At 46.5% G+C, this 16751-nt stretch overlaps 1 protein-coding gene across 3 annotated transcripts in view; it reads right to left on the bottom strand.

Annotated features, from left to right (window-relative positions):
• Positions 1–4988: 4988 nt before the first annotated feature.
• LOC143356542 (uncharacterized) overlaps positions 4989–16751 on the bottom strand; it is a 112644-nt gene continuing 100881 nt past the window's right edge. For all 3 annotated transcript variants that reach the window (XM_076792318.1, XM_076792317.1, XM_076792319.1), the window contains 8 exons: positions 12210–12429; positions 10662–10897; positions 10131–10464; positions 9516–9730; positions 8962–9164; positions 8718–8890; positions 8466–8630; positions 4989–7906 (listed from right to left, as the gene is read on the bottom strand). In XM_076792318.1, the coding sequence (XP_076648433.1) occupies positions 7416–7906; positions 8466–8630; positions 8718–8890; positions 8962–9164; positions 9516–9730; positions 10131–10464; positions 10662–10897; positions 12210–12429 (2037 nt within the window). In that variant the 3' untranslated portion in view covers positions 4989–7415. The remainder of the gene's footprint in view (positions 7907–8465; positions 8631–8717; positions 8891–8961; positions 9165–9515; positions 9731–10130; positions 10465–10661; positions 10898–12209; positions 12430–16751) is intronic.

Here is a 16751-nt window from a genome sequence, read left to right as displayed (position 1 = left end):
CAGAGAAATTTAATTTACAACCCTTGGATCAATTCACAACCAGTAAATCTTTAGTTGAATTATCTGATGTTGTCCGTAGAAATAGCCTTTATTGCTGGAAAAAAGGATTCTTGAGGGGAGTGATACTATTGATAATTCCCTTACTGAATTAAGTCACAATTCGCAATAAATAAATTCTCTATTGAGTTACCTGCTTGTTTGGACCCTAGAACTGGAGAAAAAGGATTTTGAAGGGTAGTAGTACCATTAATAATTCACACCCCCTACTGAATTAAGTCACAATTCGCAATAAATAAATTCTCTATTGAGTTACCTGCTTGTTTGGACCCTAGAACTGGAGAAAAAGGATTTTGAAGGGTAGTAGTACCATTAATAATTCACAACCCCTACTGAATTAAGTCACAATTCGCAATAAATTCTCTATTGAGTTACCTGGTTGTTTGGACCCTAGAACTGGAGAAAAAGGATTTTTAAGGGTAGTAGTACCATGAATAATTCACACCCCTTACTGAATTAAGTCTCAATTCGCAACAAATAAATTCTCTGTTTAGTTATCTGCTTCTTTAGACCCTGGGACTGGAGAAAAAGGATTTTTAAGGGTAGTAGTACCATTAATAATTCACAACCCTTACTGAATTAAGTCACAATTCGCAATAAATAAATTCTCTATTGAGTTACCTGCTTGTTTGGACCCTAGAACTGGAGAAAAAGGATTTTTAAGGGTAGTAGTACCATGAATAATTCACACCCCTTACTGAATTAAGTCTCAATTCGCAACAAATAAATTCTCTGTTTAGTTATCTGCTTCTTTAGACCCTGGGACTGGAGAAAAAGGATTTTTAAGGGTAGTAGTACCATTAATAATTCACAACCCTTACTGAATTAAGTCACAATTCGCAATAAATAAATTCTCTATTGAGTTACCTGCTTGTTTGGACCCTAGAACTGGAGAAAAAGGATTTTTAAGGGTAGTAGTACCATGAATAATTCACACCCCTTACTGAATTAAGTCTCAATTCGCAACAAATAAATTCTCTGTTTAGTTATCTGCTTCTTTAGACCCTGGGACTGGAGAAAAAGGATTTTTAAGGGTAGTAGTACCATTAATAATTCACAACCCTTACTGAATTAAGTCTCAATTCGCAATAAATAAATTCTCTATTGAGTTACCTGGTTGTTTGGACCCTAGAACTGGAGAAAAAGGATTTTTAAGGGTAGTAGTACCATTAATAATTCACAACCCTTACTGAATTAAGTCTCAATTCGCAACAAATAAATTCTCTGTTTAGTTATCTGCTTCTTTAGACCCTGGGACTGGAGAAAACGGATTTTTAAGGGTAGTAGTACCATTAATAATTCACAACCCTTACTGAATTAAGTCACAATTCGCAATAAATAAATTCTCTATTGAGTTACCTGCTTGTTTGGACCCTAGGGCTGAAGAAAAAGGATTTTTAAGGGGAGTAGGGTTCCTGAATCTTCCGCTAAATGACCTGACTCAATATCCAACAATCTGTAAAAAATTAAAATTTTGAGATAGGTCGCGCAATTATGCCTGAACTAAAGTCGTCCAACTATTCCCGCCTGTGTGATCGACGGTGCCCAAAGGGATCGATCTTGGGCTGTGGCGTGAAGTGGAGAAGCGACCTTAGAAATATTACAGTAACTTTTATTTAACGAAATATATAACAGAATATGGAGGAAACTGGAGGGAGTGGAACGGCGACGCTCACGCGAGATCGGGATATCTCGCTGGCCCTCGGGGTCGAAGTCTCTCGGTCATATACATACGTACATATACATATTCATGTGTCCGTGTGTCAGTGTGCATGTATATACGTTACTAATCCTCGTCTCCTATTTACAGAACGCCCTCTCTCCCCGTATCGGAACAACGATCTAAACATCCGAGTTCGATCCCGAGGGAGATCTTTCGCTTCGAAAAAAAAAAGAAAAACGAAACGCATCCTCTTCCTGTCTTCCTTCTTGTTTTTTCATTCTTTGAAACGCCGCATAGCTGCCTCCCGAAAAAGAAAATAAAAACGAGAAAATCACCCACGTTCCTGCGAGCATCACGCGAGCCGGTGATCGAGGCGACCGATGATCCTCCGACGTGGATCGTCGACGACCGGAAGTGGCCGTTGATGACGGAGGAACAATCGATTTTTTCGCTTTTTAGAATGTTTCGCCGCGCGGTCGTGCGCTCTACCCTCGCGTTATTGCTAATTATACTGCACGCCGTCTCGCTCGTCGAACGATCATGCTGCCGGAAACCGCCGCCGGAAGTGCACTGCGAAGTCGACAAACGTTCGCTCGATGATCTATTAACCTGTGGTCGTTTGCGAGTCGATTTCCTCGACTACTATTTTTTGATTACTCATAATCACAAGCAATAAAAAATTACTAAGAGAACCGACAATACCAATGAAAATGTTTAAACAAAATAGCACCCATTAGAGTCGAGTAATAATAAAAAAAATGTCGATAATTGCATATTCTGTGCCCATGAAAAATTAAGTAATTGCAAACTAGAGAGTTCAGCTTAATGTTTCGTCAACGATTCTAAATAGGCGTGGCCTGACGGCACACAACGCAGCCAGACGACTGCCCCAGAGGGCAATCTCTGCTCTCTGCGTCATCAACTCTTCTATTATCCCGTTTTCGATTAAACAGCAAAGCCACAGGTGATCTCAAACTTTTCACTGCACTTCCAGCGGACCCATTGGCGACGCAATTCCTCTTTCCTTGTCTAAGGACGCTGCAGAACGATTTATAACTCGCATAACCTTGAAAAATGGGGATCGCCCCGCGGGCTGCCTGGCTGCGACGCCCTCGGGGCGCTTCTAAACACGTATAGGATTGAAAATGAGGAACCGCGAAGCCAATTTTGGATTTTCAATTCGTCGCAGTGGCGATCGACGAGCGTTCGTTTGGTTTTGAACCTTCTAACCGGGTGTCTCTTCGATTACACTCGCTCGGGAAGACTGCAAATCGATATAAATAAGATGGACGTGACTGGAATTTTGCCACAATTAATATAAATAGAGAATAGTTTACACCAATGTGGGATAGCGTAATGTAATTAGACTGTGGATTTTATGCGTTTGTGTTGAGGTACAATTTAGGGCCGTGGACATATTAAAAGAATTTGAAGACATCAATGTGTTAGTCCCAGCTCTTTCTGTTTGCCTCCTATTCATAGTGATCGATGCAAACAATTTTTGTTTTGCATAAAAATCCGCAGTCCAAATGTGATGGAAGAATTTCATGGAAAATATTAATTTTTGGAAGGCGATGGCTGACAAGAATGTAGAGTAACCTCGTCCTTCATCCCCGGTTGAAAGGTCAAAAGGAAGCGGAAACGATCCGTTCCGACGATCCGACGATCTAACGCGATGAGTCACGACTGTTTTTTTTTTTACTGTTGCTCCTGTTTTAAACACTAACACACCACCGATTTTCTAAGACGACTTTACACGACTCTCTACCGCAACTTATTGAATACAGTCGAACGAGGAAATCCGTGGCTTCCGCGGTTTGTTCGGGGGATGGTTCAACCCCCATAAAGATGGTTCACCCGTTGCCCTGTAACATCAGATTTCAAACCGAGGGTTCAAACTACCCAGCCTTGAACGTTCACTCTTTCCCCAAGGAAAACGACAGAAACTTACAATTGAATTGAAAAAAGTTTGATAAAAAGTCAGGGTAAATTTTATAAAAATTAACCCCCCGCCTGCAACCTTATTTTTATCGACGCACGTCCACAAGCAGAGACGTTTATATTCGCGACTAATTTGTTTACTGTACTAGGTTTTTAAAAAGTCTCAAAAAATTCTGGAATACGTATTGAAGTCTCTATTTTAATATGTCGAAACGTCAAATGTTTAAAGAATTAACAGGAAAATATAATGATTGGAACGAAAGAAAATCAAGAGTGAAATTTCGCACCGGACGCGAACGACCGAGGTTGCAAATGGACGGTTAAAAATCAAGTTATTGTTGATACAGGGCAAGGGGTTGAAGAGGGAAAATTTGGGGATCGTGGCGGAACAATGACGTCGATGGACGAACACGAAAGAAGAAGAGCTGGAAGAAACGAGCACCGCGAAATCATCCTGGCCTCCCCCTGGTCGAAGGGGGGCTGGTGGGGGTGGCGGGGGAGGATTCAACAACGAGAGTCGATCTTAACAAAATACACGCTGAATTTTGATATTCCTGTATCGTATCTTTCTCGCTTTCGCAGTATACACGTGTGTTCTTGTGTCTGTGTACGCGAGTGTCTTGTGTATGCACGTGTATCTTCTTGTGTCTGTGTTTACGTAACGTGTGTGATCGTGTGCGTATATACCGTACGTATATACAAAACGTATATGCACCTATACATAGATAACGTCTCTCTTTCCAAGTTGTACGTTTATTTTACACATAAAGTCGGCTGTTCGTCGGATTAACGGAATCATGCTGCTTTTCATTCAATGTACAGAGAATGCCGACGGGCGCCGGTCAACGTCACGCTCGTTTAGGATCTCTTCGCGTCATCTGGCTGTGGATATTCATGCGATTTCAGCAGTTTTATTCAATTATTCTATGAAAGTTAGGACGAGAGAAAAATTCGCTTCGGTGGCTGGAGAAGTTCAATTGTGTTTTAGAACATTATTGTGATCGCACAGGAACGTCAGGGATTTCAAATGAAAATCGCAAAAATTTGTGCAAATTTCAATTCCAGTAAATTTACAAAAAAAAAAAAAAATACTTTGCCTCGCAAAGGGAAAGGATTCTCGCAGACGCATAAAGTTCCACAGCCTAATCGCAATAAAGAGTGTTCTTTTTCAAAGACTCTGTGAACCGGAAGTAGTCCTCCGACGCCCGGCGGCCGCGCTCGAGAAAAAGAGTACGGGTCGCGGTTAGCCAATAGAATAATCAGAATAACCATAATAATAATAATAATAATAATAATAATTAGAATAATGAATAATAATAATACTAAGTACAATAATAACGATAAAACCTCTTATTCGTGATCTCTGTTTCTATACAAGTGCACAAATATTTACAGAAACAATGTTAACGACGGACACGAGGGGGGGGGGGGTTGGGTGTCGTTGAGCGTGTTCCGTAGACTTCCACATACATACACGCACACACACATACACACGCGCACTCACACACACACCCACACACACATATACACCACGTTTTTCATTATTTTTTTTTCTTTTCTAGCCAAATCCCGTTCTCGTTTTCGCCTCCCAACGAATCGGAGAGCTCGGCCGGTCTCTTCTGGACAAGAGGACACACCCGGGACGCTATTTTGGCACATCGTTACCATGTTCATATTGGCACAACGTCCCGGGGCGTCGTCAGACGATCAATCTCGAATACTGAATCGCGGTCGAGACGAGAGGAGCATCTTCTTTTCTGTTCGGCTGGACTCTGAGCGACACCGAGATCGAGCTGCGCGACACTTTTCGTTTAAAACCGCGTCGCCGGACTGTCTTTTCGCATGTTCGCGCCGGGAACATCCGATACTGACACTGATCCAATCGAAATTTAAGTAAACAAGGAAAAGAACGGTCCTCTAGGTTCGTTGCTGCTCGCGAAAATGTTCTGCCGTTTTCTGGGGACCATAAACCCCTCTAGGTCACCGGGAATTTCTTTCAGGATATTGCAAAGCGTAGATATTCATCTCTAAAATGTCCTTTTCTATACGAAAATTATTTTTAACATTTTCTCTTCTTTGTTTTCGTTTTTAAGATGGTCTGCTTGAACAAGTAAAGATTTCTTGAATTTTTCTTCTGAATTTCTTCTGAAAGATTTCTTGAATTTTAGGTCTGACGAGACAAAGTGTGTATAATAAAAATCATTAAAGAAAGCGAGAACTATTTGTTTGGCTTCTACTTCTCGCAACTGATATAGAACATTTCTATTTCGCAGAAATGTCCGCAGTCCAGAGTACAGGACAATGTCAGTGAACAGATTTCAAGATGGTGGACAATTTCATGAGCAGCAGCGATCGGAGAGGACCTGACGAAGATCGGAAAGTCCTCCCGTGGTAGGTCAGCAATTCCTGGAGCCACGAAATCGCGTCTCTCGGCGGGGTTCGATCCGCTAAATACCGTTGATTATTGCTAGTCGTAAACAAGTGGAAAAAGGAACGGAAATGACCGTCCGTTCCGGGTTTTGGCCGAGGAAGTGTTACACCGGGTTCGGCCGGTTCTCCTTCACCGTTTTTTTCTTTCGAAAGATCGGTTCTCACGCAGATTCGCACACGAGCCTAAGTCTATCGTATTTAACGAGCTCTACGAGGGGAGGTTAGAGGGTACGACTCACTTGTCTAAACAAACACGATAGAGAAAGAGATAGATAGAGAGAGAGAGAGAGAGAGAGAGAGAGAGAGAGAGAAAGAGAGAGAGAGAAGAAAGAGATAGTGGGGAGATAGAGAGAGGGGGTGGGGGAGTCTACGACGAACGATGATGAGGGTTTCAATGTGGATTCCGTGTTCACGAGGACCGTGGAATCATCGGGAACGCGGTTCACGTTCTTCGCGTCATTTGTGAACGTGCACGCCGAGTTTCCGCGAGACAATTCCGGCTTGAAACGCGACAACAGAAGCTTGTACCGTGTCCCCGGGTTCCTACACGACCGGGGACGCTCCTGGTTGCCCTAGGTGGCTCGTGGTCTGAGTATCGTTCGCGGCTGTGTCCAGCAGGAAGTCGGTGAGCGGCTGAAAGAAGACCGATCCTCTTTCAGGCATCATCTTTGGGAAACGTATGTGTGTGTTTTATTTTTTTTTTTCTTCTCGTTCGCATCGTACGCGGAGTTGCGGCGGTTTTTTCCCTTGGGATCGGAGATATCGTTCTCGAGTTAAAACTACGGTCCCGAGCCAGCCTCAACCGGGAAGACCCGGGGCGATCGGGGTCCCGAAGATTGAGGATGACTCGCGGGAGGGAAATCCTGAGGTTTGCGAATAGCGCAGCGGATCGTCCTCAGGATTCGACTCCAAGGTTGACGCGCGTGTATTCCGAGGCCCAGTCGAGGAACACGAAGTGTCGCGACACGACGGGACGACGAGCTTGTTCTACTCTCGTGGACGCTGAAACGCCGGGGCGACGATCCTCGAAGAACATCTGATGGCACCGACGAATGCAACACGGAAGACTACGCCAAAACCAGCGGTACTTGGAGTACGATAGTCTGGCAAGGATACGCGCGCGTGTACGAAACGTAATATTGTATAACAGGCACCAGATAGAAGAACGAGTCCTTTTTGGGGAGCCTCGGGTCAGACTTTGGAGCTTGCTCTTTCCTATTTCGCTGTGCTACTGGCCCTCGCAGCTGTTCCGGGTCCGTTCGTCGGACCCGGTTCGACGGGATCTCATTCGATCATTTTCATTCCGGTTCTATGCTCTTCTTGTTTATTGTATCCAGGACGCCGGCACCCATTGCGGTTCCCTTTCCAGGGAGTTGATCTCCGTCAGCAGATCGTTGTACGCTCGATCCGTGTCGGTGTTTATGATGATCATGTCGAATAGGTGGCCGTACTTGTCCTCCATCTCCCGCGCTTTCTCGATTATGTCCTTCAGCTCTTCTTCCTTGAAACTCTCGTTGTTCTTGATCCTCTTCTGTCGCAGCTTCTCCAAGCTGGGCGGCGCGACGAACACCACGTAAGGCTTCAGGTCCGAGTTGCGCAGGATCTTCAGGCTCTGCGGGTGCAGGTTCAGTACACAGATTTTCCCGGAGTTCACCACGGTCCGTATCGCCTCCACAGACGTGCCGTAGTACGCCTTCTCGTATTCACCGTGCTCCACGAACTTACGACCGAGGATGTCCGACTCGAACTGAGAGCGAGAGATGAAGTGGTAGTCCTGTCCGTCTACTTCGGAGTCCTTCCGGGGACGACTCGTGTCTGGAAGGAACGGTTTTTAATAGTTGATCAAGGTTCGAGGGGAACACTGACGAATTGGTGAACTTCTCTATCACTGAACATGCCATACACAGGTCGAGTCTTACAAGAGCAAGATCGTTAAGGGTTCGTCAACCCCCTAGACTGAGATTTGGCTAGCAAAGAAAATGCACAAAAGCACAATGAACACCAAAATAAAGAGTGGGACACTTAAATCTTAATTTAAAGTTCAGTAATGTTAGGAAATTCTTTTATGCCATTCTTTCATTCTATTTAAAAAAGTACCGGTAACCTTGAAGTCTCTGAACATAACCTCATCGCTACACGTACCCCCTAAAATATTGCAACTTTGTCCTGAGTACTTTTTCCATAAAATCATTAATAGCAGAGGTCTAGTTAGGTGTTCCTATTTAAGTGCTGCACCCTGTATACATAATTCTTTGCTAGTCTAGAACCGCATGGTCCGTCCAGCCCTCTTTCAGCTTGTTCAGCAATACCGATTAACCAAATCGCGTGTATCCCTTCGAAATCGCTGATCAATTAAAGGGTTTGCTCATCTTACGAGGAATTGCCGCCGCAAAACGCTCGCTGTCCTGCATCAGTCTCTGTCTCAGCTCGTGTCTGCCAATGTTCGGCGGTCCGATCAGAACGATGGGTCTCTTATGGTTCGCCCTAGGATAGTACAACGCGACTTCCTCGTACGTTAACACCTCCTCGCTGTCGTAATCTACGAGGAGGACATAGGCGATCCATTAGCAAACGGAAACATTAGTCACCCGGCCAGCTAGCTCATGTTATCGTCCCCGATATCTACCGTCGATGGCTGTCGTTGCGTAATGCGGATAACCGTCGTCGTTGTAATTCGCCCCGAACTTGTTTCGCTTCTTCTTCTTCGGGTTCTTACGGGCGCAGAGCAGCGTGCTGGACTTCTTCGAGCTGCGCACGGTCGATTTGTCGCCGGCGATCGTCTGCTTCATCGACTCCCGTCTGAGGATACGAGTTAAGGTTCGATCGAAAGGTCGGGGACAACTAAAATAGAATAGGATCGATCCTCTTACTGGTTCTGGAAGGCTTTGCTGGGGATCAGACCGGCCAGGGTTTGGTCCTCCTCGCCTTCTCGGTACGCTTGCCACCAGTTCGGATCCTCCTGAGAGATCACGTGCAGCACGTCGCCCTTCTGGAAGCTAACGCCCAGCTCTCGACAGGGAATATAAGGGTCCTCTTCGGGGTCGTAGTCGAAGTGCGCTCGTATGTGTTGTATCTGGAGATAAGACAGTCTCGGTTAGCTAGCGATCGTCGTCTACACGACAGAGTTGTTGAAGAAAGCTCCACTGGTCAATAGAGGTGTGCGAGAACCGGATGTCGGGTCGGAACGGGTCAAGAATTCTCGTCAAGCACATAACAGTTCTCGAATACGTAGGGATTCCCAAGAATTTTCGGGATTCCCGGGAATAATCTCTAAAATTGTCAGGCGTCCCGAAATTTTGGAGATCCCGGGCCCCAACCCGACCACCGAGTTCTCGCACACTGATCCTCAACAATTCTCTTCTGGGTGTGGCTTCGCAAAGAAAATTGTTGTTGAAGATTGATCCAGGTAGGAGGACTCTGCTACCTGGTTGGTGTCCTCTCTTCGATTCGACAGGTTGTTCCAGTGACTCGTGGGAGCTGGCAACACCAGGAAAGTCAGACTGCCCTGCATACCAGCCAGGATGTCGCAGACCTCGTTCACACTCTTCCCACGCATCTCGACGCCGTTCACTTCAAGGACCTCGTCGCCCTCGTGCAGGAGGCCTGACTTGTCTGCTGCGCCGCCACGTACCACGCGACCTTGAATATCATTCGATTAGAGACTGCAGCGCTTTCACCCTTAACGAGTATTTAATTGTAAGCTGTAGCTCTCTCGCCCTTGGAGCAAATCAGTGAACTCTACTCTGGAGTCTACCTATTTAGATAGGAGGAGAGACATTCGGTGTGGATGGACATTGGGATACAGTTTTAGGGACTGCAGAGTCCAGGCTAGGATTTTTAGGATAGGCTATACTGTCGGAGAGTATAGAGCTTGTCTTTTCGGTAAGGTTCTTGCAATTGAAGGAGGAACAAGGTAGCCCAGAGCTAATTTTTAGAGGACGTGGTGCCTAGACCTCTAGCTCAGTATAGCCTATGATGGCAAGACTAGTCTAGGATCAAAGGTGTAAAGTTAGAGTGGAAACGAGGCTTGGGACGGTACCTATGATGACGGCGTCGCCCTCGTTCCTCACGGTAGCACCCAGGGGTTCGTTCGTCTTCTCGATCCTGATGATCTTAATGTTGTCCACCGTCCGGGAGCCTCCTCTCCAGCTGGAGGTCGGGCTGGGTGGTCCGCTGGGCGACGAGGACGACGGACTCTGTTTCCTCTGCTGTCCGTCGACGTACGAAACGATCGAGTCGTGCGCCAGAAGCAGAGCCTCCATGTCGTAGCCCGTCAGGAGACCGTTCAGCTCCTCGACGGCTGTTATCGTTTCCGCTCCGCCGACACCTGTTGCCGTCGACGACGATTGCCACTTCTCCAGAATCTCGACGCACTAAAACAACAATTCACCGTAACGACCTCGTTACTTTAAGACCGCGGTTCTGGCTAGACGAGGAACGAACGGCCCTGGGGAAACACGTTTCCTCGTGGTCGCATCAAACTCGGAGGTAATTGCTCTGCGGCTTTTAAGAGGATCCGCGGAACACCCGTTCGTTCTCCGTCGCGGTCGGGGTAATAGGTTTTACGTACATCCCGGGCCAGCGTGCACGCGTCCTCCGTGTGATGCTTCAGAACTTTGCTCGATCTCAGCTTGCTCTTCAGGGCGTGATGGGTGGCCAGGGCGGAGGCAAAACGGTTCTGGACCAGCAACGTCCTGACCGCTTCGAGTTCCGCTTCGACGCCGGGTCCGGAGATCCCCAGAGCACCGGAAATGCTGCGCAGCTGGAGCTGTAGCCTCTCCAGGGTCGCCACCACCTCTCCGTACGCTGGAACGGGTGTGAAAATGGTTAGATCATTTTTTGGAACGCAAGACAGAGGGATCGGTTGATAGAACCCCTTATGCTCCTCTAACTCCGCGAAAATCTGTGACTAACGATCAGCAGTTCAGCAGTTCTAACAGGGAATGTCAACAATTGAAATATCGACTGCTTGTCGAATTAGGCTGTCAAATGACATTAATAAGACCACAAGGGTGTCCTTGTTTTGCGAGAAAATTGAGAAAATTGGCTTGCATCTTCTCTAGAGGATCGTGCCTGGGAAACTTGATTAGCCGAAAGTGACAGCTCGTGCACGCGCATTTCATCAGCTAATTTAACAAATTTGCCATAACGCATATTTACCCTGATATCCCAACAACTGCATTACTCGCGTACATTTGTTATTTTATAGTCTGGTTTCGTAGTAACTTATCGATTACTCCGTAAAATTGGAGAAGATTTCGGAGTCGCTCGCGGCCGAGCAAGATGGCGTCCTATTAGGCTCGCAGCGGAACGATCCCATGAATCTCAAGCGTAAGACGTGAAAAAAGGGCCGACAATCGAGTTATGGAGATACAAGCAGGGTCTTATAGTCGCCCTAATAGGGCAACGAGTGTCGTTAGCCCGCCATCGAGTCAAGAGGCTCCGTCGACGAGGGTGGCGTACACACTGTCTCAGAAAAGGATGATCTTAAGAGACGCGCGGGTGGACGAGATAAAATTCAGTTGGAAAATGTCCCAGACACTGGCACGCTCGAACAGACGGACGTTTCATCGTTCGTGTTCCAACGAAACCCTACTTCCTATCTTCAGAGAGCAACGAAGCGACGTAGCCGCTTCTGGAGCCGCAAAGATGGCGGCCATCTTGGAAGTTGTGGCGCCCACAACACTTGCAGGGACAATTCAGAAAAATTTAGAGTTACGTTTGCCAAGTGTTTATAGACGGCTAGCAAAGATTAGCATTCTCTGATATTCTGATCTGTTGACATTAACTTTTGCACCAATAGTCTCCCTAATTTCACCCATTTACTATCGTACCAGTCTCTCAGCTATTTCACACAGGCCAGCAAAGGTACATGTGGCGGTATAATTGAATTATTATTATATGATTGAAAACCCTAGGGCTACCAAGAGACTCTCAGCTAAGTTGGACCAAGCTCGGACACATCTCGCAGCTTCTGCAACAAATTCTGAACGAGAGCATCGTCGGTGCTGACTTCGCAAGGAGTCTTTAATTGACTTCAACTTCTTCGTTGACTAGCTAAGAAAGACGAAGTTTGTCAGATGTTTGGCCGAGAGTTCGAGCGACGACGATAACTTACTGAGGGGCCTGGGAGGCTCCTCGACGTCCTGCACCGTGTTCGCGAAGACATGGCTGCGGCTAGCGACGATCGTCACCTCGTCCTGAGCGTAGGCAGGATTCTCTTGTCCTGCGAGGCTGGTCGCGTGGCTCTCCAACGCCTGGAGCTTCGTTGATCCTCGCAGCGATCGATTGAGTATCTCCTGCCTCTCCTCCTCATCCTTCCGTTTCCGCAGCTGCTCCTATAATCAGATCATCGATTTACGGTCTTCTGGCGACCTCGGGCCAGATCCGACAATTTCCTGGGACAGCGGACTTCTTAATTCGATCTTCCTCGGGCTGCGACGCGGAACCTCGTCGCTGTTCCAACCTCGATCACGAACGAGAGAAAGAGAGAGAGAGAGAGAGAGAGAGAGAGAGAGAGAGTAAGAGAGAGAGTGAGAGAGAGAGAGAGAAAGACACAGAAAAACAACGAGGACAGAGATACCGGTGGGGAACATTTAATTACCTTACCTCGTAACCAACGATTTACGTAATTTCACGGAGATAATCGTCACGGACATCGATCGGACATAAACAATGAACACGTTCACGCGGAAACTGAGATCGGTCGTGGGTGAATATGTTTATTTCGGGAATGACGGGGTCAGGGAACCCGGAAAATTATGAAACTTTCTATCCCAGCAGTCGTCTGGGACGCGATGCTATTTTTTGGTTTAGTCTGTTTCGCGGTTTTTAGGGGATGAGATCACCCTTTCGAAGAGGTCGCAGAATTTTCCACCCCTCGCTCTTCTGCGGATTTAAAGAGTGGTGTTGAACATTAATTTTCGAGGAGCGTGCACTTTTTAAATTACTCCTGCCTCCGGTTCTACGAATAGCTTTATCGTGGAAATTAATTGTACCGCGAGGAATCTTTTGGAGAGCCAAAGAAGTTCTTCCTTTGTGGTTATCATTTGAATGTGAAAATAGGAATTTCCATAAAGATCCACAATATATCGACGACCAATGGAACAATTCCGCATTTTTATCAAACGGAAATTTCGTCGTTTAAGATCCACAGAAAATTTCAATACGTTCCCGGGAAAGAGAATTCTGCATTTTTGCCGAAGGGGAAATTTCATCTTAGGTTCCACGACAAAGAAAATGCATTTCTTTGCGTCACAGACGACTTTCTCGAAAAGTTCAACAATTCCGAGTATTTCCGGGTTCCCGAGCCTTGCGAGATCGCTATCGCGGAGGGAATCGGTCCCGATCTGTTGAACGATTCGGCAGTTTTCAGCTCGGTTTGCCTCGCGCAAGGAGCAGCCATGAGAAACGAGCGTGGCCGATCGCGTCCTTGGACCTTGGCGTTTACCTACCTCCTTTCCCACGCATCTCGTGGCCTCAAGAAACGCTCGGCAAGCAGGCAGAGAGAACAAGGCAGAACAGACACACCGGCAACAAACGTCGAGGAACCGTAAAGAGCATAAACATAATGGGGGAATCGGCGGTGAACATCAATGGCGGAGCCGTGACGCTATCTAACATCAAGCAAGCAAACGATCGAACGACGAACGATCGGCCGGAGCAGAGTTCGTCTGCGATCGGCAGCGAAGCGGAATGTGTGCGTTGCTAAAATTAAATCGATCCTCCTATCGCTCCATTCGCAGTAAATCCGCCGGGGAATCGGCGCGATATCGGCTCTCGTTCCCGGGCGGGCGCGAGAGGCTCGAGATCGACGCCCACCGGGCGACCGATAAAACCAAGCGGAAAAATGCTATGCGAAACGTCCGCCTGGCCGATTTATGTAACACGCCCGGGCTGAAATACTTCGACGAAGCCCCGGTCACTCTCGCTACGGGCCGAGTACGGCTTCCACAAGCGTCACCTCATACCGATTCAATGGATTTCCTTGCGACTATGGCTGTGAGAGCCGCCTCGTCGCGCCGTGTCGCCCGAAATCACGGGTTTCTACTCGATTCCCATGTCTCTGCGAACTCGAACGGAACCGAGGACGAAAGACTGATCGGAGACCTCGCGTGACATCCTATACGGACGAGTAATTAAGTACCCGCCGGCTTCGGTGTTCTTAATGACCGTCGAGTGGCGGGGGCGAAAAAGTTGTGGTGACGTTCTTTGGAATTCTATGTCGGATGATACAGTTTAGGATTTTTTTCCGAAGCGACTGCATCACGGAGCTTTATGAAACTTGGCGGGCTTGTTTAGATATATCTAGGATATGTGCATGAATTTTTCGAAGTTTCTACGATTTCAATTGTGGAAGTGATTTTGTTGGAGATGTAGAGAGGATCTTTGGTAGTAACTTTAGGCCTACCTCGAGGGGTGGAATTTTTGATTAAGAAACTGAGCGAGGGATCTTTATGAAATTTTGCAGACTTGCTTAGACATATGTGGGCAATGTTCATGAATTTTTGCAAGTTTGTACGATCGAAATTATGGGAGTTGTTTACTGTGTTGTGAATTGGGCTCTGGTGTGGCAACTTTAGTTTAAATCTGCTTCCAAGGTGAATAGTTGTCCAGAGTCTTTAGGATAACTGTGCATAAAAATTCGTGAATGTAGGTTAGATATGTCGAAATCTACCCAGCAAGTTTCATTAAGATACGACGTTCGGTTCGCCCAAGAAAAATTCCCAAAGTTCCGGCTTCAAGATAAACTGAAAATAAGAAGAGTATACACCGTCGAGCTGTTCGAACAGCGAATGAAAATACAGGAACGGATAAAACATCTAACATGCAGAACGGAGCAGATCATAATGCTTCCAAACACATCGAGAATACTGAAAATCACGATCAGAAAGCAGGATGAGATATTCAACGAAGCCTGTCGACGACATAGCCTCGAACTTCGATTTCTTCGGCCAGCGCAAGAAAATCTACAAATCGTCGACCTCCCAATAAAACAAAGTAGCCGGAATCGTAAGAAATTGTTTGAATATACGCAAGCTGCAGCAACGTCTGAAGCACTTCCTCGATGCCGAAGACTCGGCGGAAGAAAATCTGTTTACGATGAAGGAAGGGACCTGTAGAAGAAGCGCGTTCATCGTAGAAAGAATCGTCGGACACCTTGTAGAGCAAGGTGGCAAGAAGAGAGGCTCTGTCGACGGCAACAGAACAGTCCGGAGACATTAACAGGTTGCGTTCCACGCCAGTGATGTGAGCAATATCACCGGAACGACGGGAAGATGACTCGTTATCGTTCACGGGAGATGATTCCGGGCTTGTCGAGTGGCCGGGTCTGGTTATGGGGGCCCACGAAAAAAATGCGGTTTCCCGGTAAAGGGGGCAGGGAAAAGCGAGGTCATGGTTGTTGGGGCTGCTAGGGGGGGGGGGGAGGGACCAGACCTGCCTGAGTCAGACTACGTTCCACACCTATCGAAAAACATCCGTAACGCTACACTCGAGCCTTGTAATCTTAGACCATTGTGCACGGGGGGGTTCTTTACATTCCAGACCACACTTGGCTTAAGGTGGCTGGCGCGAGGATTTTCTGAGATGGCTGCGTGCACGCGGGTTCCTCAGCTTCTGGCATTTCTCACGGGACCCCCCTCCTGCGAGGCCACTTTTCGATGCGATAGCACGGTGCCCCTTCAACTTTACCATTACAGGAGAAACGGTCGAGTGGGGGTGGTGGGTCCTCTCTAATTACCCCTTCTCGGTTGGAATTTGTTTCTTTCGTAGAAGCGAATTTAGTGGGTTCGTCAGGGTACGGTTTTAACAGTTTCAGCACCACGAAAAATGGGAGAATTATCTGTCGAGATTTATGCTTGAATTTTGGTGACACTCTGTATCGAGTCTAGATTTAACTGTCATTTGCGTGTAGGATCTACAGAATTCAAGAATTATTCCGTAATTTTTGAAAGTCCCTTCAACGAGAGCGATTTGAATCGTGAACCAACAAGTCAGCCTCGATAACCTGATCTAATAATTATGTGAAAGAGAATTTGTAATTTTTCAACATTCATTTCATTAAATCGATTACTTTTATTTCGTGAAACTTTTTAGACTGTCAAGGTGGCTCTCAATATGTTAGTGTTCAAGTGACTCATTTTTATAACATTTTTCGGAGCTACTTTTGCTGGTTTTAATTATTTGCCGAGTTACTTCAGCCAAGAACTGAATGGTATCAAGATAAATGGTATAATGGTATAAATTTCACTGGTTGGTTAACGTCTGTGTTAATCAGCTCGTGCGCCTTTTTCGAGGCCGGCTTTGTTAGTTTAAATTGTTTCGAACCTCTTTCGTTACGCGTGAGAACGAAGCAGCAGACTCGAAAAGAAAAATGATATTTTTCTTCAAAAACTCTTTCGTTAAAAAATTCTTTAAAATTTCTGTTTCCGTCCGAACAAATGCTCCTGCGCAACCTGCGCGAAAAGAAGAAAACGTGTCTGGGGGAAAAAAACTGGTCGTTCACAAAGGGGTTTGAAAAGCTCGGCGCCATCGTTATTCCTCTCGGGGCGGCATAAAAAATTCATTTTCTGTGCGTTACTCTCGCGCGGTTGGTTCTCCGGGTCAAGATTTCCCTACGAAACGATTTTCCGAGCCGGGAACGAAGTCGGCCGGCGAT

This window comes from Halictus rubicundus, chromosome 8 (assembly GCF_050948215.1).
Source record: "Halictus rubicundus isolate RS-2024b chromosome 8, iyHalRubi1_principal, whole genome shotgun sequence".
NCBI lineage: Eukaryota > Metazoa > Arthropoda > Insecta > Hymenoptera > Halictidae > Halictus > Halictus rubicundus.
Note: the sequence above shows the minus strand (reverse complement) of the source record. Positions and strands in the feature narration are given on the sequence as shown.